Source organism: Xenopus laevis, chromosome 3L (assembly GCF_017654675.1).
Source record: "Xenopus laevis strain J_2021 chromosome 3L, Xenopus_laevis_v10.1, whole genome shotgun sequence".
Classification (NCBI taxonomy): domain Eukaryota; kingdom Metazoa; phylum Chordata; class Amphibia; order Anura; family Pipidae; genus Xenopus; species Xenopus laevis.
In genome coordinates this window covers 13,375,548-13,401,553 of record NC_054375.1, presented here as the reverse complement: position 1 = coordinate 13,401,553, position 26,006 = coordinate 13,375,548, and the positions used below count along the sequence as shown (strand labels likewise).

Below are 26,006 nucleotides of genomic sequence, written 5' to 3'. Positions count from 1 at the left end.
TAGCAGGTATAGTAGGGAGAGATGGTGCCTATTGTAACAGTGGGATAATAGTCTCTGGGAAGGGAGTGTGACTGTGGGATAGCCGGTATAGTAGGGAGAGATGGTGCCTATAGTAACAGTGGGATAATAGTCTCTGGGAAGGGAGTGTGACTGTGGGATAGCAGGTATAGTAGGGAGAGATGGTGTCTATAGTAACAGTGGGATAATAGTCTCTGGGAAGGGAGTGTGACTGTGGGATAGCAGGTATAGTAGGGAGAGATGGTGTCTATAGTAACAGTGGATAATAGTCTCTGGGAAGGGAGTGTGACTGTGGGATAGCAGGTATAGTAGGGAGAGATGGTGCCTATAGTAACAGTGGGGATAATAGTCTCTGGTAAGGGAGTGTGACGGTGGGATAGCAGGTATAGTAGGGAGAGATGGTGCCTATAGTAACAGTGGATAATAGTCTCTGGGAAGGGAGTGTGACTGTGGGATAGCAGGTATAGTGGGGAGAGATGGTGCCTTATAGTAACAGTGGGATAATAGACTCTGGGAAGGGAGTGTGACTGTGGGATAGCAGGTATAGTAGGGAGAGATTGTGCCTATAGTAACAGTGGATAATACTGGTTGTCTCTGGGAAGGGAGTGTGACTGTGGGATAGCAGGTATAGTAGGGAGAGATGGTGCCTATAGTAACAGTGGATAATACTGGTTGTCTCTGGGAAGGGAGTGTGACTGTGGGATAGCAGGTATAGTAGGGAGAGATGGTGCCTATAGTAACAGTGGATAATACTGGTTGTCTCTGGGAAGGGAGTGTGACTGTGGGATAGCAGGTATAGTAGGGAGAGATGGTGTCTATAGTAACAGTGGGATAATAGTCTCTGGGAAGGGAGTGTGACTGTGGGATAGCAGGTATAGTAGGGAGAGATGGTGCCTATAGTAACAGTGGGATAATAGTCTCTGGGAAGGGAGTGTGACTGTGGGATAGCAGGTGTAGTAGGGAGAGATGGTGTCTATAGTAACAGTGGGATAATAGTCTCTGGGAAGGGAGTGTGACTGTGGGATAGCAGGTATAGTAGGGAGAGATGGTGCCTATAGTAACAGTGCGATAATAGACTCTGGGAAGGGAGTGTGACTGTGGGATAGCAGGTATAGTAGTGATAGATGGTGCCTATAGTAACAGTGGATAATAGTCTCTGGGAAGGGAGTGTGACTGTGGGATAGCAGGTATAGTAGGGAGAGATGGTGCCTATTGTAACAGTGGGATAATAGTCTCTGGGAAGGGAGTGTGACTGTGGGATAGCCGGTATAGTAGGGAGAGATGGTGCCTATAGTAACAGTGGGATAATAGTCTCTGGGAAGGGAGTGTGACTGTGGGATAGCAGGTATAGTAGGGAGAGATGGTGTCTATAGTAACAGTGGGATAATAGTCTCTGGGAAGGGAGTGTGACTGTGGGATAGCAGGTATAGTAGGGAGAGATGGTGTCTATAGTAACAGTGGATAATAGTCTCTGGGAAGGGAGTGTGACTGTGGGATAGCAGGTATAGTAGGGAGAGATGGTGCCTATAGTAACAGTGGGGATAATAGTCTCTGGTAAGGGAGTGTGACGGTGGGATAGCAGGTATAGTAGGGAGAGATGGTGCCTATAGTAACAGTGGATAATAGTCTCTGGGAAGGGAGTGTGACTGTGGGATAGCAGGTATAGTGGGGAGAGATGGTGCCTTATAGTAACAGTGGGATAATAGACTCTGGGAAGGGAGTGTGACTGTGGGATAGCAGGTATAGTAGGGAGAGATTGTGCCTATAGTAACAGTGGGATAATAGTCTCTGGGAAGGGAGTGTGACTGTGGGATAGCAGGTATAGTAGGGAGAGATGGTGCCTATAGTAACAGTGGATAATAGTCTCTGGGAAGGGAGTGTGACTGTGGGATAGCAGGTATAGTAGGGAGAGATGGTGCCTATAGTAACAGTGGGGAGAATAGTCTGCGGGAAGGTTCCATTGTAGAAAGGGTGAGTTATAGGGTATAAGGGAGTGAAATCCTTGAGTTGTTGAGCTCATAAAAACCCTCTCCAGTGAAACCACTTACTGTCGCCCCATTCAGTTTTCTTTCTCAAGCTGTAAGTTGAAGGTGCAGAAGAGTAAGGAGGGAACAGGGCGAGGGGTGATGTGGAAAATGGGAATCCAGAACAGTTACACCTTAGAGGCCACGTACTGTGGTTCAACCCTAGGTAAGAGGATTGTCAGTGTTACACCTAAATTTGATTCCTTAACGTGAATAAACAAGCCCCGTCCACTTATCCATCATTTTTAATGTGTATGTTTCTTTTCTAATGATTAATGCAATTCCCTCTTTAGAGGTGGGCGGTGTGGAACCCATTTCAGCACCAAAGATCTGGAGTCCGTGGGATATCATTTGTGTGATACTCTGTTGGATTTCTGCGACCCCCATCAAACCAAGGTAAGACTCATGAACCTTCCTGCCTTTCTTAAATGATTCTGACTCCTGAAACAGTGTAGTTGCAGCTGGGAGGGGATCAGACCTGCAGGAGGATTGACTTCTGCTACATTGTTTCAAGAGTCACAACCAGAGAGCTTAAAGGGACAGACAAACTTTAGTCTTTACTGAAAGTCTCCCTGGTTTATGTCCTAGAACATCATCTTCCTAAAAGAACTGGAGGAAATCCTGATACTACAAGTAAAAGCCAGGAGTGGCCAACTAGACCCCGAATCCCTGCTGGACAATATTCTCTCGGATCTGGATTCTAGGTGAGTGGCATTGGGTTTATTATACAGGGAACTCTGAGTATCACTCATGTATTATAAGGGGTAATGTACCCCCTACTGTAAATGATAAGGATATTAGAAGTCACTGAGGGGTTGTTCTGTGACCATATAAAGGCACAAGGCTGCAAGCTGAGTTATACAGGGAACTCTGAGTATCACTCATGTATTATAAGGGATAATGTACCCCCTACTGTAAATGATAAGGATATTAGAAGTCACTGAGGGGTTGTTCTGTGACCATATAAAGGCACAAGGCTGCAGGCTGAGTTATACAGGGAACTCTGAGTATCACTCATGTATTATAAGGGATACTGTACCCCCTGTTTCATTATTTTTCAGTTCTCTGCATGTTCTGACAGCTCTGACTCTAACGCACCCCCTGCTCACCTCTTGGAAATGGCTTTAAAGGTAAACTTCAGGGAAAAAATAAATAAATACAATTTTTCTAGTAGCCTTTTAGTCTTGATCATCCTCTGTCTGCCCTGTTGTGCAACGTTTATTATTTGTTTTAAAATATAATACAATTAAGAGGCAGCTACAAATGTTTTGCTGCATGGAGCATTAGAGTCCATGGAAGCTGCACATACAGAGATATAGTGCTACACCCTGTTGTAGAGAAGTGTTAGCTCTTTATTCCCCGTGTTTAGATGAAGCCCATGAAGAAGGTTCTGAAGACAAAAAAGGAGAGAAACCTGCACAGGAATCTTCAGTTGAACACAAAGCAAGAAACCCAGGTATGTGACTTTTAGTATGTTATAGAATGGCCAATTCCTACCAACTTTGCAGTTGTTCTTCATTATCTATGTGTTATACTTTCTGAGTTATTTGCCTTTTTTTCCTGACACTTTCCAGCTTTTGAATGGGGGTCAGTGACCCCATCTAAAAAACAAATGCTCAGTAAGGCTACAAATGTATTGTTATTGCTACTTTTTATTACTCCTCTTTCTATTCAGGCCTCTCCTCTATTAATATTCCAGTCTCTTATTCAAACCAATGCATGGTTGCTAGGGAAATTTGGACCCTACCAACCAGATGGCTGAAATTACAAACTGGAGAGCTGCTGAATAAAAAGCTAAATAATTCAAAAACCACAATTAATAAAAAAAAATTAAAAGAATACCCCTCTCTACATACTAACAGTTAATTTAAAGGTGAACAACCCCTTTAAAGTAACATCATCGCATCACACGGGTGCCAGACAACCCATAAACCAAGTCCCAATTGTTTACCTTACTCTTCAGTTTCTTTCCAGCTTTCACGTGGGGGTCACTGACCCCTGCAGGCAAAAAAACCTATTGTTCTGTGAGGCTACAATTGTATTTTTATTATTTTTGATTCCTTATCTTTCTACTCAGCCTCTTTCCTATTCATTTTCAACTCTCTCATTCAAAGCGATGCATGGTTGCCAGGGTAAACTGGACCATAGCAACCAGACAGCTGCTGCAATACAGAATATTAATTACAGCGAGATCCTGTTAGTGTTGCATCAGCTGAGGATTTGCCGTAAGGATCGATAGTTCTTGTTTATCTCTTGTTCTGCTCATTGAGATCTCACAGGGTTTCTCCCTGTAAAGAAGACAAAACGATACTGTTGGGTCCTTATACATATCATTTCTTACGGACCCTCTGTGCAATGAGTCCTAATAGGTGAAGTGAAGCGTCAGCTCTTGTGGCGCCTCTTCATTTGCAGCCAATTATCTGCCCATCTGGCAAAACTCTAACATATACTATATATTTATTCCTGGTGCAGGATTGCCTAAACATTAATGTGATCTCTGATTTTAAGCATTCCTGACCCTTCCCCTGTGAGCTGCCATAGGAGTGTTCTAGCTCCACCCCCTGCTTGAGTCACAGACCTCCTGTAAACAGGGTCAGACTGGGCCGGCAGAACACTGGGAAAAAACCTGCTGGCCCAGATCTACAACCTCTTCCTTTGTCGGGCGGTTGCGGCAAAAACATTACGCGCATACGCACACGCAGCACGCCGGCCACACCCACATCTGCTAACCACACCTCCAATCCTTATCTCATTAGCAGGAGGGATTTGGGAGTGGATACAGAGAATTATGGAAGGTATGGAGCCAGAATGGTGACCAACACATCCAGTATCTGTTCTGGGATTGGTCAAATACCGGTGCTGTTACAGCAACCAATCAGCCGTCTGCCCTTGCATTACTGCCTATATCAGATTAATTACTAGTATAACTAGTGCAGCTCCTGCAGAAAGAATTCTGTTGCTATGCAGAACAGTGCAGGGCTCAGCCCACAAGCAGCACATGGGAAATGGTACCTATTATATATGTTGATGGCAGTGACTTTGTTCTGCTCATGTCGGGGAGTTGGCTCCTTAGATACGATTGGCTGCGCTGCAGAAGGCAACTGAGTTACAGAAAACGCCTGCGAAGATCAGGACTTCATCTCCCAAACTTCCCAGAGAGGATTTATTCCGGATTCCGGATAACAAAAAGGTTTGGCCTAAGGTTTCAGCTGTGGGTTTAGGGAGATCCCTTAAAGGGGTTGTTCACCTTTGAATTAGTATGACGTAGAGAGGGATATTCTGAGACAATTTGCAATTGGTTTTAATTTTTTATTAGTTTTAATTTTTGAGTTACTTAGCTTTTTATTCAGCAGCTCTTTAGTTTGCAATGTCAGCCAGCTGGTTGCTAGGCTCCAAATTCCCCTAGCAACCATATGAACAGGAGAGGCCTAAATAGAAAGAGTAATAAAAAGTAGCAATAACAATACATTTGTAGCATTACAGAGCGTTTGTTTTTTTAGATAGGGTCGGTGACCCCTATTTGAAAGCTGGAAAGAGAAAAAGGCAAATAATTAAACAAACTACAACAAATAAATAATGAAGACCAATTTAAAAGTTGCTTAGAATTAGCCATTGTATAACATATCAAAAGTTAACTTAGAGGTAAACCACCCTTTTAATTATCCCCTGCAGCTCCCCATCTTTTTTTTTTTTGTAAGATTTTCTTTATTAACTTTTTCACTTTTTATACATAGAAGAAAGAAACTAAAGAAAACACAAAAAGGAAGAGAAAAGAAAGATGGGCTTCCCAGATCACAGTCTCATTTAAAGTGTAATTGGCTGGTAATTCAACAATGTCTCATTTTATCCGTTACCCGGATCAGTTAGCGCATCGTCCAGCCAGCGATCCCATATTTTCCCAAACTTTTCGGGGCAACCCCGGGCCAGGTATACCAATTTTTGTTTTGGAAGCATGTCGTCAATGAGTTTTTTCCAGAACTTCAAGGTGGGCGGCTCCATAGATTTCCATGTCAGGAGTATTACCTTTCTGGCATAGTGGAGTAACTGATGGAGGCACAACCTGTCTCCTGACGGAAGACTCAAATCTCCAATGTGCCCCAATAAACAAAATTCAGGGGTCCGGATGTTAGGTAAGCCCAAAGAGGAGACCATAAAAGTAAGTATTGAAGTCCAGAAGCGTTGTATCTTAGGGCATTCCCAGAACACATGCAAATAATTGCCTTGTTCAGCATTACATTTAAAACATACATCCGGATATCCTTGATATATTTGTGCCAACCTGTGCGGAGTATAATAAACTCGATTCAGAAATTTCGTGTGAATGTATCTATCCTTTATTGAAATGTTTATTTCAGGGATCTGCTCCAGTATTTCCCTCCAAGATCCCTCATCTATATCGGGAACATCTTGGGCCCATTTACCCTTAATATGCCCTATTGGATCGAAGTCCCCCTGCTGGAGGATGGCATAGAACCAACTGACAGGTTTAGAGAGCTCAGGCCTGCGCAAGTAGCGTTCAATAGTGGATTCTGCCACGTTCACAGGTTCCATGGCAAATTGGGCCACGAACACATGTCTGAGCTGCAGATACCTGAACAGCATACTGTTCTGTAAATCAAATTCCTGTTTCAGTTGAGCAAACTGTTTGATGTGCTCAGAGGACACTATGTCCTTAAGATATTTAACCCCTGCATTAGCCCAAACACTTACATCTGGGATAGCCCTGAACTGGGCAAGGTTCTTATTGCCCCACAATGGGGTCCATTTGGACCATTTGCCTCCCTTCCTGTACTCTGCAATTACCGTTTTAGAAAATATGTGCAGCACTGATTTCATATTGGGGGTTAAGGGGTACACCGATGTGAGCCCTCTGTGAAGTTGATTGGCCAGAGCTTCAAAAGAGGAGATCACCGCTGCATCCATCCAGGTTAAGCCACCACCAGGCATAGACCAGCTGACTAGCATAAAAGTATAATTGAAAATTGGGAAGCGCTAGGCCTCCTTTAGTCACCGGGGCTTGCAGCATTTGCAGAGAAATGCGAGGTCCTTCCCCAGCCCACACCACATTTCTGACACAAGCATCCAGCTCTTTGAACCACCTTCTGCTAGGTATAACAGGCGCATTATGAAATGCGTAGAGAAATTTTGGCAGGAAAATCATTTTTATTAAATTAACGCGGCCTGGGAGGGATAACGGGAGGTTAATCCAGTTCTGAGCTTTCTGTTTTAGGGCTCTCACTACCGGGGAAAGGTTTAATTCCATGTATTGCTGTGGGTCTTTATGAATCACTATACCTAAATATGTAAAAGAAGATACCCACTGCAAAGGGATTCCCTGGGGCAAATCCCTGCCGCACTCACCATCAATTGGAAACAGCACTGACTTTGCCCAGTTGACCCGAAGGCCAGAATGGTCACCAAACTGCACCACCTCCCTCAAAAGCTCTTCAAGAGAGTCTCTAGGATTGGCCAAATATACTAGCATATCATCTGCGTATAATGAGATTTTCTCTACAACCCTTTGGATCTTGAGCCCCTTAATATCAGGATTATTCCGAATTAGTATAGCCAGTGGCTCTATTGCCAGGGCAAATAACAAAGGGGACAATGGGCAGCCTTGCCTGGTACCTCTAGCTAGTTGGAACTCCTGGGACAGCTCTCCGTTAATCAAGATTCTGGCTCGTGGAGCATCGTATAATGCTTTAACCCACTTGATGAAATGTTCTCCCAACCCATATCTTGTTAGAAGGGGCCAGAGATACGACCATTCCACCGTATCAAAGGCTTTTTCCGTATCAAGGGACACTACTACTCTTTCCCCCGTGTCCTCATGAGTGGCCCATATGTTAGTAAAAAGTCGCCTTATATTAATATCCGTGGCCCTTGTAGGCATGAAACCTGTCTGATCAGGGTGGATTAGTTGGTCTACAACCTGCTTTAGCCTATTGGCCAAAAGTTTAGCTAGTATTTTAATATCCGTATTTAAAAGGGAGATGGGCCTGTAGGATTCACATCTGTCAGCTGGCCTCCCTGCTTTCAGAATTAACGTAATTGTGGCTAACTTGGAGCTGTCTGGTAAGGGGGTCCCTTGGAGTATGGCATTGAATAACGAGTGAAGCCTGGGCGCCACCAATTCTTTCTGCATTTTGTACCATTCTATAGGTAACCCGTCCGGTCCAGGGGATTTCCCACTGGGAATTGCATCTATAGCCTCTGTTATTTCTTCCAAGGTGATTTGCTGGTTAAGCAGGGTGGATTCCTCAGGGTTTAGTCTTGGAATCCGGATCGTATCTAGGTATTGGGCGAGTGTTGCTAATGAGTTATGTGTTTTGGGACTGTATAACTTAGAGTAGAACTTAACAAACTGAGCCTGAATCAGGGTTTGCTCATGAATTTCTACCCCTTCGGCTGTGGACAGCCGTGGGATAGATGTTAGTTGTTGCGGTTCCCTTGAGAGTATGGCCAGGAGCCTCCCACATTTATCCCCCCTATCATACCACGAGGCTGCTCTCCTAATTTCCCACTGGGAGTATTTATTAACATAGGCTAAATTAACATTCCTTTGCGCGAGCTCAAGAGCCGCCCCCTGCAGTTCAGTAGGTACATTAGCAAAGTCCTGCTCAGTCTCTGCCAATCTTTCCCTCAACGTTTGCAGCTCTGCATCATGTCTGCGCCTGGACTCTTTGATTAAGGAGATGTACACTCCCCTAGTAAAGGCCTTACTGGCGTCCCAAGCTACCTGTTCCTGTACTGTCCCCTCATTAAGTTCCCAAAATTCCCCATATTGTTTGGTAAAAGACTCATTGACAAAATCATCTTTTATCCATCTGGGAGGCAGTTTCCATTGACGTATCCCTCCGCCATCACCTATTCTGAGAACTAATTGCAGTGGGGCATGATCGGAGCACACTCTAGAGTTAAAAAATACTGAGTCCACTCTCTGTAACACCCGGGGAGAGGCCAGAGCCAGATCTATGCGAGAAAGTGCCGATGTTGTCACCGTATAGCATGAGTACTGCCGTTCAGCAGTGTGCATCCATCTCCATGTGTCAGTTAGATTTGTGGTCTCCAACCAATCCCCAAGAACCCCAGAGTCCCCCCCAGATGGGCGGAGTCTATCCAGCTTGGGGTCCGGAACCGCATTAAAGTCTCCGAACCAAAGGGAGGGAATGTCGCCTATCTCCGCTACTTTTTCAAGAATCACCTGTAGCAAGTCAAGCCCACCCGGGGGAGGGGAGTACACATTAACTAAGATCAAAGTGTATGTGCCAATCGTTACCTTCAATATTATATATCTGCCTAGCCGGTCTGTTTTAACAGTCTCCACGTGTGGTCTAACTGATTTTCTGAACAAGATTGCTACACCCCTTGAGTAAGTTGAGTATTCGGCATGGTAAATTGGACCCAGCCATTGCCTCCTCAGGGCTCGCACCCTCTGCCCGGCTAAGTGAGTCTCTTGGAGTAGTAAAATATCTGCTCCATGTTTTTTAAGGTGATCCAATACCAGGGAACGCTTGACTTTATCATTTAGACCCCTGACATTCCAAGAGATTAATCTGAGTTTTGTCCCTGCCATTGTAAGATAAAAAGGGAATCTACTTGGAGTGCAACACAGGCTGGTACGTATTGATAAAACACCAACAAACCATGGGTACCCATCATAAGAGAGAGAGAAGAGAGAGAAGAGAAAGTGAGAGAGTATACACAAATTACAGTAAATCCCAACCAAAACCCCCCACCCGGTATCCCCCCCAAAAAATTCAGGAGATACATTGTTCCCGAAACACCGTTATAGAGTGAGAGCTCACAACTGGAACCAAAAAATAAAAAAAAACTAGTTCATCGGCAAGTACCGGATTTAACTTAAATTGTTCTGTCAACTTTCCTTATGTATCTTAAAGGACTCTTAAGTGTCACAGTGCTGTTTACTTCACAGCAGAGGGGGGTGCGCTCCGTCGAATAAAGTGTGCTGACCCTGGGTATGCGGCAGACGGGGAAGGGGAGTAGGCCAGATATGGCCGGCATTGTTAGGATATATATCTCTCCTTCGTGCACCAAAAAAAAAAAAAAAAAAAAAAAAGATCCACTTGCCCCAAAGTGCCAAATACAGCAGAGGGACTGCCGTTGCAATGAATAAACTTTACCCACTTCAGTTATTCTTTGAAAGGGGGGGGTTCCCCCAAACCTTTACTTACAGTACCCCTTGGTTAGGCTGGGTTTCCTCTTGGACCTGAATGGCGCGGCAGACTATTCTGTGGTCGATGTGGACTGCTTGGCCGTGGTCTTGGACGAGTATCTATCCAGTGCTGGACGTTGTCAGGCTGGTCAAAAAGCTGTATTTTACCGCCATCCACAATCCGCAACTTGGCCGGGTAGATCATACTGTAGACTATCCCCATGTTCCGCAGGCGCCTTTTGACTCCGAAGAATGTGCTCCGTTGTCGCTGCAGGGCTGCTGAGTAGTCAGGATAAAATGAAACACGGGCTCCTTGATAATAGATATCACCCTTGTTCCTTGCAGCTTGTAATGCCGTATCTCTGTCACGATAGTTTAACAGTTTAATAAGAAAGGGTCGTGGGGGGGCTCCAGGGGGAGGGGCTCTCGTAGGTACCCTATGAGCTCTCTCTGCCACAAATTGTTGTGAAAATATTTCAGCTCCCAGCATGTCTTTCAGCCACTGTTCCGCAAAGAGTTCAGGATTTTGCCCTTCGCATTTCTCTGGTAGTCCAACCACTCTGACATTAGAGCGCCTTTGGCGATTTTCCATGTCTTCCATGCGGTCTGTGGCCTGTTTCATCAATTTGTGCAGCTGGGTGATCTCGTTGGGTAGAGGAGCAGTGCGATCCTCTAGGGCCCCCACCCTTTCCTCCACGGCACCTGTTCGTTCCCGGATGGCCTGCACATCCTGCTTCAGCAGCGATAGTTCCACCTTTACTTCCTCAATCTTGGTGGTAAAGGTTGCAGTTAATGAAGCTTGCAGGGAGGCTATTGCTGTCATGATGTCCTGTGTGGTTGGAGCAGCATTCATCTGTGCATCCTCATCATTCTGGTGGTGCTGCTCTGGGGAAGCTGGGGGAGGGGTACTGGTGCCATTTTGACTGGCATCGTGCGGCTGTGATTCAGGCTCTGACATGGCCCCTGAGCGAGAGCGTTGGCCTGTTTTATTCCCCACAGATCTCTGTATTACTGGGGAACTTGTGCCCGTATCTCTCCCCTCCCGCTCTACCTGCTGCTCCTGGGACACAGAGGGAGCGCGGGCGCCATCTTGTCTGGTGCTGCGCGCATATTGCTCTAATTTGGCCGCTGTTTCAGAGCGTACCCGCTGACTGCCTGGATTATTCCTCCTCATCGCCGTCGCTGTATGGACTGGGCCAGGTTCCGACCCGAAAGTTGGTGCCAGGTAGGGCCAGCTATGGACTGTACAGGGTAATTGCCGACGGAGCTCCCTTTGCGTGCGACCTAGCTGTACGGCATGCGGCTCCGCCCCCCCGCAGCTCCCCATCTTGGATCTTGTTAGGCATCTTCTGTGAGTCAGTGGCACTGCACATGCTCAGTGGGTCCTGGGCTGCTGTTGGGAAGCTGAGCTTAGGGGTCGGGGGAAATCATTCAGCAGAAAGTGAGGTTCATCTATTGTAGAAGCTGATGCTACAGGCCTGATTATGAATGAATTCTGATGCAGACTGCACTGATTTCTATGCTGCCCTGAAATGTGAATCTGAAATGTGTCTTTCCCCAGTGATCTGAGATTTGGGCAGCAATGTGATGCAGAGCAATGAAGCTACAGCAAGAGTCAGAAATGGTTTCATTTTCTTACCCTTCCTTCATTTATGTCTCTGCAAAGGTGTCCGTTGTGTATCTGGTCTTCAACCCCCGACGGACAAGTCATATCCACCAAGGTGAGAGACAGATTGATTTCATTGCCGCACTCTATCACAATCACGTCACAATCTACTTGTAAGCAGTGACTGTTTATACTCTCTGCACTGCTGGTTCTGACTCCCAAATAATGTAGCAGAAGCCTGGCTGATGAACAGAGCTGGAGCATTGACCTGCTGGGTTTTGATTGAGTTTTGCTGAGCCCTAGAGATTGTTGCTGATTCCTGCCGGGTTTCAGTCCAATCAGTGAATGCTGAATTTGGAGCACCCCTATTTATCATATCCCCCAAATTATAACTAACTCGTTTTAGTGTTTCTCGCTCCCCTTTCTTTCAGTCTCACACGTGTCTCCAGAACAAAGGCATAAAGGACATTTCCAACACTACCCCCCACCATGGAAGTACCCATAGATATCAATGCACTTGAACTGCAACACCCAACACCCTATGTGAGTGTGAGAAAGGGTAAGAATCCTGTATGTGAGTATTTATGTGAGTGTCTGTGTCCCCAGGATTTGGCTGGAACAGGACCCCGACATTGCTAAAACGCCTTTTGTCCAAGTTCCCTCACCCCAATGGCCTCCCCAATCAGGATTTAGGAATCGGAGGAGCTATAGACCAATCGGGTGAGGGATCACAGGGGTGGGGCAGCAATGATTGGTCTGTTCTTTGCTGCCTCCTGCTGGAGGTGGTTGGTACAGTGATTCTCTGCAGGCAATCTACTAAACGGAGATTAGTAAATTGCCAGCAGAGAAATAAGGGGAAAGCATCTGTATCGCAGAATGTAAGCTCCAAGGATCAGTGCTGTGCACCCAAAGATATAAGTGGGCTTTTTTTATTTTTTTCTATTTAGGGAACGATCCGGTTCCTGATTCCATATACAGCTGAGAAAAACAGCCAAGGTAAGTCCGCGCCCAGGTCTGGAGACAGTGACTTAGATTAGGAATGTCCAACCTGCAACTAACTCCCAGCAACCTTATGCTGAGAATTGTAGTTACACTCGCGGGGAATATCAATAGCATTGAGTCTCCTGCACTGAGCACAGTTGTGGAACCTTCTTTGTAGCAATAGGGGCAGGAAGAGAGTTAGGAAGGTTTATGTTCCCTTTAAAGCTCTTTATATCACAATGATTTCACGATATACAATGTGTCTCTGTCAGAACCAGCAGCCTTTGGATTGGAAGAATGGCTCAAGATTTGGGCCGTGCTACAGTTTTGCTCTATGATCCCGTTAGCTGCAACTTGATGCTGCCCCAAAAAGCAAATGGTTTGGCCTTTTCCATCCCAGTGAAGCCCACGGAGACCCCCAAGGTTCCCAATTTCCCAGGTAAATAGAAGTTTTTCTCCCTGACTTGACAGTACCTTTGTTTGCCCCATATTACAAATTATTTTTGGTTAATATCGCCTTTAATTGGTAGATTTTTAATCTACATTCAGTTGGTCAGGCTCCATTTATTTTTGTAACAGGCTTTGATGCTTCCCTGGTGCATCGAGGGATCAATCCTTTCCTAAGCACTAAAGAGAAACTCGTGTGTAGTTCAGCCCCAACGAGCACCATGGAGCGTGACGGGAGAGGTAACCGCGTGGAAGTGACGGAGCCACTGTCCCTCCCTGTTATACCCACCAATAGGGGAACAGTATTCAGTGGCTTATGTGAGCCAAACCTGCTGCAGCCCAAAGCCAACGTCCAGCAATGGCATTTCCCTATAGCCCCACATTCATATCCCACCCGCACCACTAACAGATAGATTACTAGTTGGCAGAATGGGTGCATGGGTGTGGGATAAATGGTTAGTTGGAGGGGTACCTGGATAAAGGAATTCATAGTGGGTTAAACTCTGGGCATGCATCAGGTGATGGATAGTTGGTTGGAGAGATGATTGGGTAAAGGGGCGGATAGATGTGTGTAGGGACCATGGGTGGATAATTGGTTGGATGAGTGCATGGATCATTAGATGGATGGTAGGGTGCATGGATGACTCAATGGTAGGATGGGTGGATGGGTGATAGGAAAAGTAGGTAGTTGGAGGGAGTGCATAGATGAAGCAATTGATAGTTGGTTAGACACTTTGTTATATAAACATGCATCCGGTGATGGATAGATGGTTGGAGATAGTTGGATGAACGGATGGACAGATGACAGAATGTGTGCATGGATGATGAATGTATAATTGTTTGGATGAGTACAAGGATGATAGATGGGTGGGTGCATGAATGATTAGTTGGTAGGAAGGGTGATAGGATAACTGGTTAGTTGGAGGGGTGCACATTTAATAGTTGGTTAGACACCAACACAAGTATCACCTGATGGAGGAGTGCTTGGATGATTGGTTGGATGTCCTTGTGAATGATTTGTTGGATATTTGGTTAGATAGGTGAATGGATGAAGAGTGGATAGTAGGATGCAGAGATGATTGGATGAATGAGTGGATAGTTGGTTTGATGGGTGGATAGTAGGATGGGGAGATGATTGGATGAAGGAGTTGATAGTTGGTTTGATGGGTGCATGGATGAAGGATGGATAGTAGAATGGAGAGATGATTGGATGAAGGAGTTGATAGTTGGTTTAATAGGTGCATGGATGAAGATTGGATAGTGGAATGGAGAGATGATTGGATGAATGAGTTGATAGTTGGTTTAATAGGTGCATGGATGAAGATTGGATAGTAGAATGGAGAGATGATTGGATGAATGAGTGGATAGTTGGTTTGATGAGTGCATGGATGAAGATTGGATGGTAGGATGGAGAGATGCGTGGACGATGGAAAGGATAATTTAATGGTGCATGGATGATGGATGGATATATGTTTGGATGATGGGATGATAGCTGGTTGTATAAGTGCATTGATGATTACTCGTATAGTTGTTTGGAAGAGTGCAAGAAACATATGGATAGTTGGTTAGATGGATAAAAGATGCCTAATAGGATGGAGAGATGGTTGGATAGAGTGGATAGTTGGTTTGATGGGTGGATAGTAGGATGGGAAGATGATTGGATGAAGGAGTGGATAGTTGGTTTGATGGGTGGATAGTAGGATGGGAAGATGATTGGATGAAGGAGTGGATAGTTGGTTTGATTGGTGCATGGTTGAAGATTGGATGGTAGAATGGAGAGATGAGTGGATGATGGAGAGAATAGTTAATAGGTGCATGGATGATTAGTTTGGATGAGTGCATGGATGATGGATGGATATATGTTTGGATGAAGGGAGGATAGCTGGTTGTATATGTGCATTGATGATTACCTGTATAGTTGTTTGGAAGAGTGCAAGAAACATATGGATAGCTGGTTTGATGGATAATAGAATGGGAAGATGATTGGGTGAAGGGACTTCTAGTTAAATGGGTGTATGAATGGAGGGTCGAATTTCTAAAGTAATGGGAGTTTTTTTGAACTCCCATAACTTTGAAATTTGAATAAAAAAAAAAAACAAACCATAATGTATTAAACAAATCTAAAGGTTTTTTTGAGGGTGAATAGGCTGTATTCAATCGTTCTAATCTAATTTGATTCAAAGTATTTTTTTTTAAAAAAAACGTAGTCGACCAATTGACTCCATATGGGTTCTAGGAGGTCCCCCATAGGCTAAAGCAGCAATTCGCCAGGTTTTAGATGGCGAATGGTCGAAGTCGAAGTTTTACATTTAATTTGGACTATTCCCGAAGTACACAAAAATAGCTTGAATTTCGATTTTTTTTTTTACTTCAAATTTTTGCTTCGACCCTTGATAAAGCTGTCCCTTAAAATATGAAGATTATGGAAAATTATGGAAAGATCTGTTATCCGGAAAACCCGGAAAGTCCGAAGCATTCTGGATAATAGGTCCCATACACTTATTCTGTTCTTAAAACTGCAGAGCTGCCCTTCCTTGAGCAGGTGGCGCACACTCCCTTAATGAAAATTCCTCACATTTAAAGAAGAAGTAAACCCTAAAAATGAATGGGGCTAAAAATGGCATATTTTATATAGTTAACTTATTGCACGAGGCTAAAGTTTCAGCTTGTCAATAGCAGCAATGATCCAGGACTTCAAACTTGTCACAGGGGGTCACCATCTTGGAAAGTGTCTGTGACACTCACATGCTCAGTGGGCTCTGAGCAGCTGAGCTTAGGGCTCGTCACTAATTATCCAGTAGAAAATGAGCTTCCCCTGTAATATAATCTGATGCTACAGGGCTGATTATTAAATTCAGATGCTAATTGCACTGGTTTCTGTGCTGCCATGTAGTAATTATCTGTATTAATTACCAATCAGCCTTATATTGTGACATTTCTATTCTATGTGTACTGTATATTGTGAGTGGGTCCCTAAGCTCAGTAAGTGACAGCAGCACAGAGCATGTGCAGTGAATCAGCAGAAAAGAAGATGGGGAGCTACTGGGGCATCTCTGGAGACACAGATCTTTACTGCTAAAGGGCTGTGGTTGCCTTGGGCTGGTACAGAAGCACAAAACATATTGTACAACATTTCTACCTACTTCTTTAGTTAAGCTTTAGTTCTCCTTTAATTTAAAGGGCCAGTACACCTCCGCTTTACTACTGTGAATAGGCAGAGGAGGAAGGGGTGGTCATTGGCAGGAATGGGTGGGTGGCAGCAGAACTGTGAAGAGAACACCCCCAAAGAGTGCAAAATGGTCTGGCAGTGAAAGGGTTAAAGCCCAACACACTGGCAGTTATTGCAGGGAGGGCATATAAGGACCAGCGCAGATTAGTGTCTCCCCGGGTGGAGAGAGAATGATGCAAAGTCAGTGTCTGTTCTGCAAGTGTATCTGGACACAATCAAACAGGAGGTTTCCTGAAACTGTCAGTCGCAGCACTGCCAGCTGATTGGCTCACGTCTCTGCAAGGGAATAAAACTGCTGCTCTGATCCGTGCAAACGAAACAACTCTCAGCCTGAACAGCTGGACAGGTGGGTAATAATAATCTTTATTATGGGCTCTGTCTTTATTGTCCCTTTAACCCAGTGATCCCCAACCAGTAGTTTGTGATTAACATTTTGCTCTCCGACCCCTTGGATGTTGCTCCCAGTGGCCTCAAAGCAGGAGCTTATTTTTGATTTACAGGGTTGGAGGCGAGTTTCTGTTGTACAGGTATGGGACCTGTTATCCAGAATGCTCGGACCTTGGGTTTTCTGGATAAGGGATCTTTCCATAATTTGGACCTTCATACCTTAATTCTACTAGAAAATCATGTAAACATTAAATAAACCCAATAGGCTTGTTTTGCTGCCAATAAGGATTAATTATATCTTAGTTGGGATCAAGTACAGGTGTGGGACCTGTTATCCAGAATGCTCAGGACCTGGGGTTTTCCAGATAACGGATCTTTCTGTATTTTGGATCCTCATACCTTAAACAATTATGTACTAAACCCAATAGGCTGGTTTTCCTTCCAATAGGGATTCATTATATCTTAGTTGGGATCAAATACAGGTATGGGACCTGTTATCCAAAATGCTCGGACCTTGGGTTTTCTGGATAAGGGATCTTTATGTATTTTGGATCCTCATACCTTAAATCGCCAGCGGGATGGCACTCGGAGCTCTTAGTTTTCAGAAGTCATCCAAAGTTTCTTCTGGAAGGCTTTTCAGGGAGATTAGTCGCCCGAAGAAGAGGCGATTTGTCGCTGGGCGACTAATCTCCCCCTATGTGTGTCTCTGCCCTAATGGGGTTATTTATTAAAATCCGAATGTTAAAGTCTCTAAGAATTCAAGTTTTTTTCACTAGGAAACTCACATTTTTAGAGGGAAACAAAAACGAGAGTTTTTTTTGAGATTTATTATACCTCAATGCTGCAAAAAGCCCAAATCTGAAAATCCTCCATCTCAGCCCTCTCAAGGTCCTGTATAAGTCAATGGGAGAGGCACATCTCAGTTTGAAGTTTTCGTGGTCTGCACTGGGTTTAGCCCGAAAATCAGACTTTTTTCAGGGTTTTCGGACAAAAACTTGAAAACACATCGAGCAATTCGGGGAAAAAAGCCAGAAAAATGTGAGCAATTTGAGCAAAGAGGCAGAAAAATCCGAACGATTTGGGGGTTTGCTCAATTTTATGTCGTTTTTCCGCAATACGATAAAGGTAATAAAATAAGCTAAAATCGGGCATAGGAGTTTGTTCGTAGTTTTTTTTATTAATAAAATATGAGATAAATTCGGATTTTAGTAAATAACCCCCAGTGTGTATTTGCAATTTAGTAACACTTTCAATAATACATAGGGATGCACTGAATCTACTATTTGGGACTTGGCTGAATCCCCTGAATCCTTGGTGAAAGATTCGTCTGATTACCGAACCAAATCCTAATTAGCATATGCAAATTAGGGGCAGGAAAAGAAAAAGTGGGAAAAATTCTTCTTTTGCGACGAAAAGTCATGTGATTTCCTTACACTCCCCTAATTTACATATACAAATAAGGATTTGGTTCGGCCAGGCAGAAGGATTTGGTCGGCCGACTGAATAAGGCCGAATCCCGAACCGAATTCTGGATTCAGTGCATCCCTAATAATACATATGGGTCGGACTCACAAAGGTATTAGGTGGTTCACAGTGTTGCTACATATGTGATCTCTATGGGGGGATTAAATTGGTGAGTTCTACTGTCCTGTTGATTGAGGGCAGGGTTTCCAGGTCTAATTTTCTACAAAACCAGCCCAAAACTAGCCAAGAGGCACTTCAAAAATAGCCCAAAAAATAGCATATGATGTGCAGTGAAAAAAGTCTAAAAATTAAATGACTGTTTCACAAATTTTTCCATAAAGCAAAACGGTACAGGTTAGCCTGTCACCCGGGGAGAAAGCTAAAGTCCTGCATTGGGTCGGGTACCTGCAGAATACCCGCAAAGTGATCAGGTTTCGGCAAAAAGTCCCTGTGCGCGCAGTCCGCAGGTAATCGGGCTGGATACCTAACCACCCTTGTGGTTCTACCAGTTTTTACATTTTCTTTTGTGAAGATTCAGCACCAGAGTGACGTCACTTCCGGGCAAATGCAACGTTATTTCCAGGCAAATTCGACGTCACTTCCGGGCAAATGGTACGTCACTTCCGGGCAAATGTGACGTCACTTCCGGGCAAATGTGACTTCGCTTCCGGTTTTGTGTGTCCCCCGATCGGAAGGTTATTTGGCCTATTGTGGGGCGAGTAGCGGGAACATGCGGGTCAAATTTCGGGTTGCTGGTACAAGTTTCAAAAAATTGACCCGCGCAGGACTCAAGCATAAGTACAGAGGAGGGCTCAGGAGATATAGGGGTCCCATAAGGCTCTAAGGTTGCCACCTTTTCCGTACAAAAATACCGGCCTTCCTGTATATTTATCTTTTTTCCCTATTAATAACATTGGGATCACTGACCTTCCTATATATTTATCTTTATTCCCTATTAATAACATTGGGATCACTGACCTTCCTATATATTTATCTTTATTCCCTATTAATAACATTGGGATCATATCACTGACCTTCCTATATATTTATCTTTATTCCCTAATAATAACATTGGGATCACTGGCCTTCCTATATATTTATCTTTTTTCCCTATTAATAACATTGGGATCACTGACCTTCCTATATATTTATCTTTATTCCCTATTAATAACATTGGGATCACTGACCTTCCTATATATTTATCTTTATTCCCTATTAATAACATTGGGATCACTGACCTTCCTATATATTTATCTTTATTCCTTATTAATAACATTGGGATCACTGACCTTCCTATATATTTATCTTTATTCCCTATTAATAACATTGGGATCACTGACCTTCCTAGATATTTATCTTTATTCCTTATTAATAACATTGGGATCAACTTTTTATCATTTTTACCATCCAGGCCAGTAAAATACTGGGCAGGTGGTAACCCTATAAAGCCGTAATAAATATACAATTTCAGTAAATATTGGTAAAACAGGTCAACCTCTAGACATTTTGGTGACCAGCAGATTTTTGGCCCAAAATTGTCTGAAATTGAGGAAAGTCACTGAAAATTTGAGAATGCTTAAGAGTGACGGGAGACTGCGGTACAGAGCCCAAAATCTGGTAACTCCCGACTTCTACGCAAGTCAGTCACATTGCATGCTGGGTATTGTAGTCTCACATTCAACTTGGCAAAAAGTTGGCAGGCTTGGCCACATTAGGGCAAGAAAAAACATTGGTTGGTTTCCAAGTTGGAAACTAGCCATAGACCCAAAAATCTGTGACTTGTCTAGTTTGTACTTTCAAAACCGGCGTGGGATTTAAATTTGGCTGTAAATCAGCCAACCTGGTAACCCTGATGGCGGGTGTAACTGGTGACCCATTTGTAAGCTTTTTGGAAAAATCATTCAGTTGTTGCAGAAACATCACTCAACCGATGACTAATCTGACCATGTGATTATTGTAGTTGCAGTTCCTGTTCTGTAGTAGCAGAAAATAAAATGGAATAAGATGGATTATCATGATTGTCCCTGAGGGATCTGGTATGTGCCATTTATATATCTGATGTGTTTTGTTCCCAGAGCACCGAAAAGAAGACAGAGAGTTTAGACCTTGATCCAGATTCGCGTTCGGATGCACAAAATGAGCCGGTGGATTCAGTGAGCAGAGGTTCTGGGGGAAGCAGCGCAAGGAAAGAGGAGAAATCATCACAACCATTCATTGTGCTGAGCCAGGACGAGTATGCGGAGCACCATTCCTCCATCATGCACTGCAGGTACTGATCCTCATTCAAAAACAGAAAGCCAAAATCCTTGGGCAACTGTATAACCATAATGATTTCTGCAATGGGTTCAGGTGCTCATGTCCCAAACCTTCAGCAAAGGGGAGTAAGTCATAGAAAATTGATTGTAGGCAGGCACCAATCCGGAACACCAGAAAGTAGAATCCAGGAGCCCAACGTTTAAAGGGCATGTAAAGGCAAAATAATAAAACCCCATTTTTACTTTCTTTTATGAAAAAAGACTCCAAAATACTTTAATTAAAAAATCTGTACTGTTTTTTATAAGAAACCTGACTGTATGCAGTGACATTCTCCCTTCATTTACTGCTGTGGATAGGAATTGTCAGACGGTCCCTAACTGCTCTGCAGGGAAACAATCATACTTATGAACAGCAGGGGGAGCCCCCGCCTTACTTCCCAGCCATGCAGAACTCAAGCAGCTTTGTTTGTTTCCCTGTAGAGCAGTCGGCGACTGTGTAGAGATTTGTATTGGATTTTATTTTTGCCTTTACATCCCCTTTACGGTTTCCAAATCCTTTCCTCCAAAAAATCTCTTAAAACGCACTTCTTTAGAGAACCCTCCCCTCCCTCTGCTTAACTACCAAATGCAATACCACATACAGTACTACATCTCTCCCCCACTTATATCTGACCTTGCCCACTCCCACACCTCGTGTCTTATTCCCTTCCCTTTAGATTGTAAGCTCTTTTGCACAGGGCCTTCCTCGCCTTTTGTACCTTATTGGTTGTGTTGTATTTAACTCCATATGTTCTATGTATGTAATTCATGTGATTTCGTTGTATAAACACATTTACTTTACAGCACTGAGAAATATGCTGGCGCGATATAAATAAATGTCAATAATAATAATGATATCACTCTCTACATCATACTAAGAGTTAACTCAAAGGTGAACCATCCCTTTAAAGTTGTTTATTTGCCAGCCGTTAACATTATTGCTTTTTCTCTGGCAGGGTCGACTGCTCCGGGCGCCGGGTGGCTAGTCTGGATGTTGACGGGGTGATTAAAATCTGGTCTATTGATGGCATCATGCAGACAAAAGCTTCCAAAAATCTCCAAGTCGGCTCTGCTCTCCCTGGAATGGGCGACAAAGAGAGACAGACTGGTGAGAGAGTCCTTCATATGGCTGCTCATAATTTGTCAAGTTTTCATTTAACCCTCTATTCTATCCAAACCACTGGGATTTGGTATCTTTGCTGAATAACTCTGTACTGATTCTGAAATAATTAAGTTTGTCTTCACTATTCCTCTCTCAGCATCTGTTTCTCTTCATTCTGTCTTCATTCAGCAGTTGGGTGTCAGATGAATGATCCAGATGTATTAGAGCTCACTCTATTAAAATCATCAGACATCATGTCTCTCTACATGCAGGATTTGAGCAGAATTGAATTGAGCAGAATTTTTGTTTTGTTAGAATCTATTTGTACTGGAATCAGTTATTTGAGTGAGCTCTAATACATCTGCTAGGAAAGGAAGCCCCCCTAAAAGATATATTGGATCTAACTGTCAGTGATTATCTGACACCCAACTGCTGCATGAAGACAGAATGAAGAGAAACAGATGCTGAGAGAGGAATAATGAAGATAAACTTGTTTTTTTTTCAGAAACAATGCGGAATATTTAATTGGTTGTATTTAGAAAGTTTCTTATTTCAGTATGATGAAGCTTATATTAAATTTTCATTTTTGCCATAGTTCCCCTTTAATGAGAAGTGACTATTCTTATCCATGCAGATCAGTTGCAAGCGGACAGCCACACAAAACTGCTCAAATGAGGATTTCTTTGTCCCCAGTGCTGTCTGAGGACCATAGATATATTTGAATAACATAATAATCAGTGCCATCAGCCTGATGAGTTGCAGCCAATGATGGGCCAGAAAGGTTGAAGAAGAAAGGTTGACAACCATCTCATTGAGGTCAACCTTTCCAAAGCCACCCATCCAGAGAACAAGAAAACAAAACCATGATAGTTCTAATTCTATGAGTTGTGAACCAAAATTGGATCTCTGTGCAGTTCAAGTGGGTCTCAGTGAAGTTCCTTCTACATTAGTATTTAAAATAAGGCACATCATTACTTTTGAGCCAATGCTGGGGTCACAACGCTAACTCCAACTGGGTCCTCTAAAAAACCATTCCCTGCAAGCCCAACTGCCAATTCAGCCTCATGAGTTGCAACCAATGATGACCAAAAAGGCATCCATCCATTTGCCTGAACCTGAGCACATACACACTAGGTTGACAACCATCTCATTGAGGTCAACCTTTACAAAGCCACCCAACCAGAGAACAAGAAAACAAAACCATGATAGTTCTAATTCTATGAGTTGGGAACCTAAATTGGGTCACTGTGCAGTTCATGGTGGGTCTCAGTGAAGTTCCTTCTACATCAGTATTTAAAATAAGGCACATCATTACTTCTAAGCCAATGCTGAGGTCACAACGCTAACTCCAACTGGGTCCTCTAAGAAACCATTCCCTGCCAGCCCAACTGTCAATTCAGCCTCATGAGTTGCAGCCAATGATGCCCAAAAAGGCATCTATCCATTTGCCTGAACATACACACTAAGTTGACAACCATCTCATTGAGGTCAACCTTTTCAAAGCCACCCATCCAGAGAATAAGAAAACAAAACCATTCACATGATGAGTCTAATTCTATGAGTCACCCATCCGAATAAAAAACCAAAACCATGATGGTTCTAATTTTATGAGTTGGGAACCCAATTTGGGTCTCTGTGAGGTCCATAGTGGGTCTCAGTAAAGTTCCTGTTACATCAACATCTGAAATAAGGCAGATCATTACTTCTTGCCCTAAAAGGCATCCATTTGCCTAAACCTGAGCACATAAACACTAGGTTGACAACTATCTCATTGAGGTCAACCTTTCCAAAGCAACCCATCCAGAGAATAAGAAAACAAAACCATTAGCATGATGGTTCTAATTCTATGAGTTGGGAACAGAAATTGGTTCTTCATACAGTTCATGGTGGGGCTCAGTGAAGTTCCTGCTAAATCAGTATTTGACATAAGGCACATCATTACTTCCAATGCTGGGTCACAACGCTAACTCCAACTGGGTCCTCTAAGAAACCATTCCCTGCCAGCCCAACTGCCAATTCAGCCTCATAAGGGGCAGCCAACGATGCTGCCCAAGATTTCAAGGACCTTTTCTGACGGGAACATTCTAGCATTTTAGTCACCGACATTCCATCATTGGAACAAAGTACAATTTGGAAAGCGCACACCTGCTATTATGTAAGTGTTTAATAAAATATTTTTTGTATCTTTATTTAAGACTGAGTGTGCAATCCTTATTTTTTTGTGATTCCATCATTGGAAACTTTCAACAAGAAAACCTTATTGGTCTGTGCTCAAGTTGATGCTACACATGATAGAAAGACATAGGCTTGGAGGTCCTTGGGGAATTTATTTTTCGCTTCATTTATGTCAACAATGAGAATCTAACAAGCTGGAGATGGCTGTATCACCTGGGGGGTGAAGTATGAATGCACAGAATGAAGAAATTTGATGCATGGAGACAATTCCTTTTATAAGGCTTTTGCCATTTTGTATCTACTGTTTAACTTTCATATTGTTACATGAATGTTCTTCAAACAAGTGCTACAGCCCCTGAAATCTTTCTAAATGTTACCGGTGAACCATTTATCTAGATATCTAGATTTATCATGGAAAGATATAGCTCCATACTGTGCAGGCACCAATAAACGTCAACATAGTCCTAAATCTGGACATTATCCCACTGCTCTTAGACTGTTTATAATATAACCCATCCCAGACTGTATAGTTGATTGTATAACTTTGGAAGATATGGAGCTATTTACTCACATAATTGCACCTGCTTTTCTCTTGATACCATGTAACTACTCAGTTGGAGGACCCAGCTGGGTTCCAAAGCATTTAAGAAGAAGGTTGACATGAGGAAATTTATCTCATACACATCTTACACGGCTTGCAAGCCACCGACACAGAATAGCGCACACTTGTTTCGGTAATATGAAAATGCTTCAGGCTGAGCATATGAAATTGTTTGTCAGTCCCTTTACTGATAGACCCCTTCCCTGTGGTTATTTACCATTCATACCTGTTTCCAAAGAATCTGTTGTCAGCCTTATATCCTGTTAGAAAGCATCAGGAGGTAATTATATCATCATTGGCTTGGTTTATTGTACGCCAGTGGGTGAAGACACCTCTGTTTGAACAAATGTTAAATTGACTCCAGGTAGGCAATGAAGTTGGTTGATGATGGGGGGACCTGTGAGGGTGCTAATTTCCACAGGGAGATGATGGTATCTAGGTCAACGTTGACCTTGTTCATCTGTAGGGCTGATGGGTGCCTTTTCTGATCAGAGGTCCATGCTTGGAAGTATCTGTAGACTGGTGTGCTTGACCTTTAATTGCGTCTAGGAAAGTTTTAGCTTGCTGGTTTCAGAGACCGGTATTAGGACACCAAGAGAGGTTTGTAGTAATGGTCACTGGGACCCTATAAATGGGGTTACTTGTTGGAGAATTCCTTTACATGTCAAGGTGCTGGAGGATCTGCTTCCCCCTCCCCCTGTATATATCAGTTTATAGGTAGAAACGCAAAAGAGTGGATTACCTTTAATTGTTGCTCTTTGTATATGTAGACCAGGGTTTCTCCAGTGAGGATAATCTTGGAGGAGTTCCTGGTGGATGGAAAGAGAAGCAGAGCTGTGATCTCACACTTGGTCAGTAGCTGGTGCTTATCTTGGGGTGTAAAAGGATCCTAAATGTGGGATTGGAGTTGTACCTTTACCTGGTTACCTGGTTTGGTTATTACTAATGAGATCCATGCAGGGGGTTTTAAACTTCACTCTTGTTTGGGTCTCCTCTTGTTAACGAGGGTCCCAACTAAGGGCTTTGAGTTTGTGTCCAGCCTGGGGGGGGGGGTCTCTTGTATGGTCCCTGGAGGCCTGGGGGCTTCTCCTGTTAATCAGCTACTTGTCACAGTTGGACTGGGGGTCCTTGCTAGTAAGAGGTTCCCTATTGAGTCCTTGCAGTGTTTGGTTTATGGGGGGTCCTTCTATGAACTGTGAGATGATTATTAAGGAACAGCTGGTGGATCGGAGGTTGTTCAAGGCCCGAGTTGGTGTCAGTTTGAGAGCAGCTGCCCCGGCCTGTCCCTCACACTCAGCCTCGGACTCTCCTGCCACTAAACCCGCGCCCCCGACACGTTGCCCTTGACTCCCGACTCCTCCAGTGCAACTGTGTCTCTGGGCCGGAGATGTCGCGGCTTCTTCTCTCTGCGCTACAGGCGGGCCCGGCTTTCAGCACCAGGGACAGATCCTCAGGCAGGAGATACTGGCCGAGTCGGGCTGAGGGGTCGCGCAGATCAGGAG

At 43.7% G+C, this 26,006-nt stretch overlaps 1 protein-coding gene and 2 long non-coding RNA genes across 5 annotated transcripts in view; 2 read left to right on the top strand and 1 right to left on the bottom strand.

Moving 5' to 3' along the window:
- Positions 1 to 1,866: 1,866 nt before the first annotated feature.
- Positions 1,867 to 12,276, top strand: LOC121401012 (cytosolic carboxypeptidase 3-like). 3 transcript variants are annotated; one of them, XM_041585416.1, is made up of 6 exons: positions 1,867 to 2,208; positions 2,338 to 2,438; positions 2,631 to 2,746; positions 3,104 to 3,172; positions 3,412 to 3,498; positions 11,885 to 12,084. In XM_041585416.1, the coding sequence occupies exons 1-4, from the start codon at positions 2,145 to 2,147 to the stop codon at positions 3,168 to 3,170; spliced, it is 348 nt and encodes a 115-aa protein (XP_041441350.1). In that variant the 5' UTR covers positions 1,867 to 2,144; the 3' UTR covers positions 3,171 to 3,172; positions 3,412 to 3,498; positions 11,885 to 12,084. The 3 variants fall into 3 exon arrangements, 2 of the variants coding, with proteins under 2 accessions (XP_041441350.1, XP_041441351.1); XM_041585417.1 differs by lacking the exon at positions 11,885 to 12,084 and adding an exon at positions 5,116 to 5,147; XR_005966026.1 differs by lacking the exon at positions 1,867 to 2,208 and adding an exon at positions 12,256 to 12,276 and having other exon boundaries at positions 2,292 to 2,438; positions 11,885 to 11,939.
- Positions 12,277 to 21,501: 9,225 nt separating this feature from the next.
- LOC121401025 overlaps positions 21,502 to 26,006 on the bottom strand; it is a 4,920-nt gene continuing 415 nt past the window's right edge. Inside the window, exons 1-2 of the long non-coding RNA XR_005966043.1 lie at positions 25,247 to 26,006; positions 21,502 to 21,704 (exon numbers count right to left, since the gene is read on the bottom strand). The exon at positions 25,247 to 26,006 is cut by the window's right edge and continues 415 nt beyond it. This is a non-coding gene — a long non-coding RNA (uncharacterized LOC121401025). The remainder of the gene's footprint in view (positions 21,705 to 25,246) is intronic.
- Positions 21,607 to 23,917, top strand: LOC121401031. Its single transcript, XR_005966051.1, has 2 exons — positions 21,607 to 21,734; positions 22,363 to 23,917. It is a non-coding gene; the product is annotated as an uncharacterized LOC121401031 (long non-coding RNA).

Coding starts and splice junctions, on each gene's coding strand:
- LOC121401012 (XM_041585416.1), top strand. CDS start 2,145: ATGTGGAAAATGGGAATCCAGAACAGTTACACCTTAGAGGCCACGTAC. Junction 2,209..2,337: donor GTACTGTGGTTCAACCCTAG/GTAAGAGGATTG, acceptor CCCTCTTTAGAG/GTGGGCGGTGTGGAACCCAT. Junction 2,439..2,630: donor GCGACCCCCATCAAACCAAG/GTAAGACTCATG, acceptor TTTATGTCCTAG/AACATCATCTTCCTAAAAGA.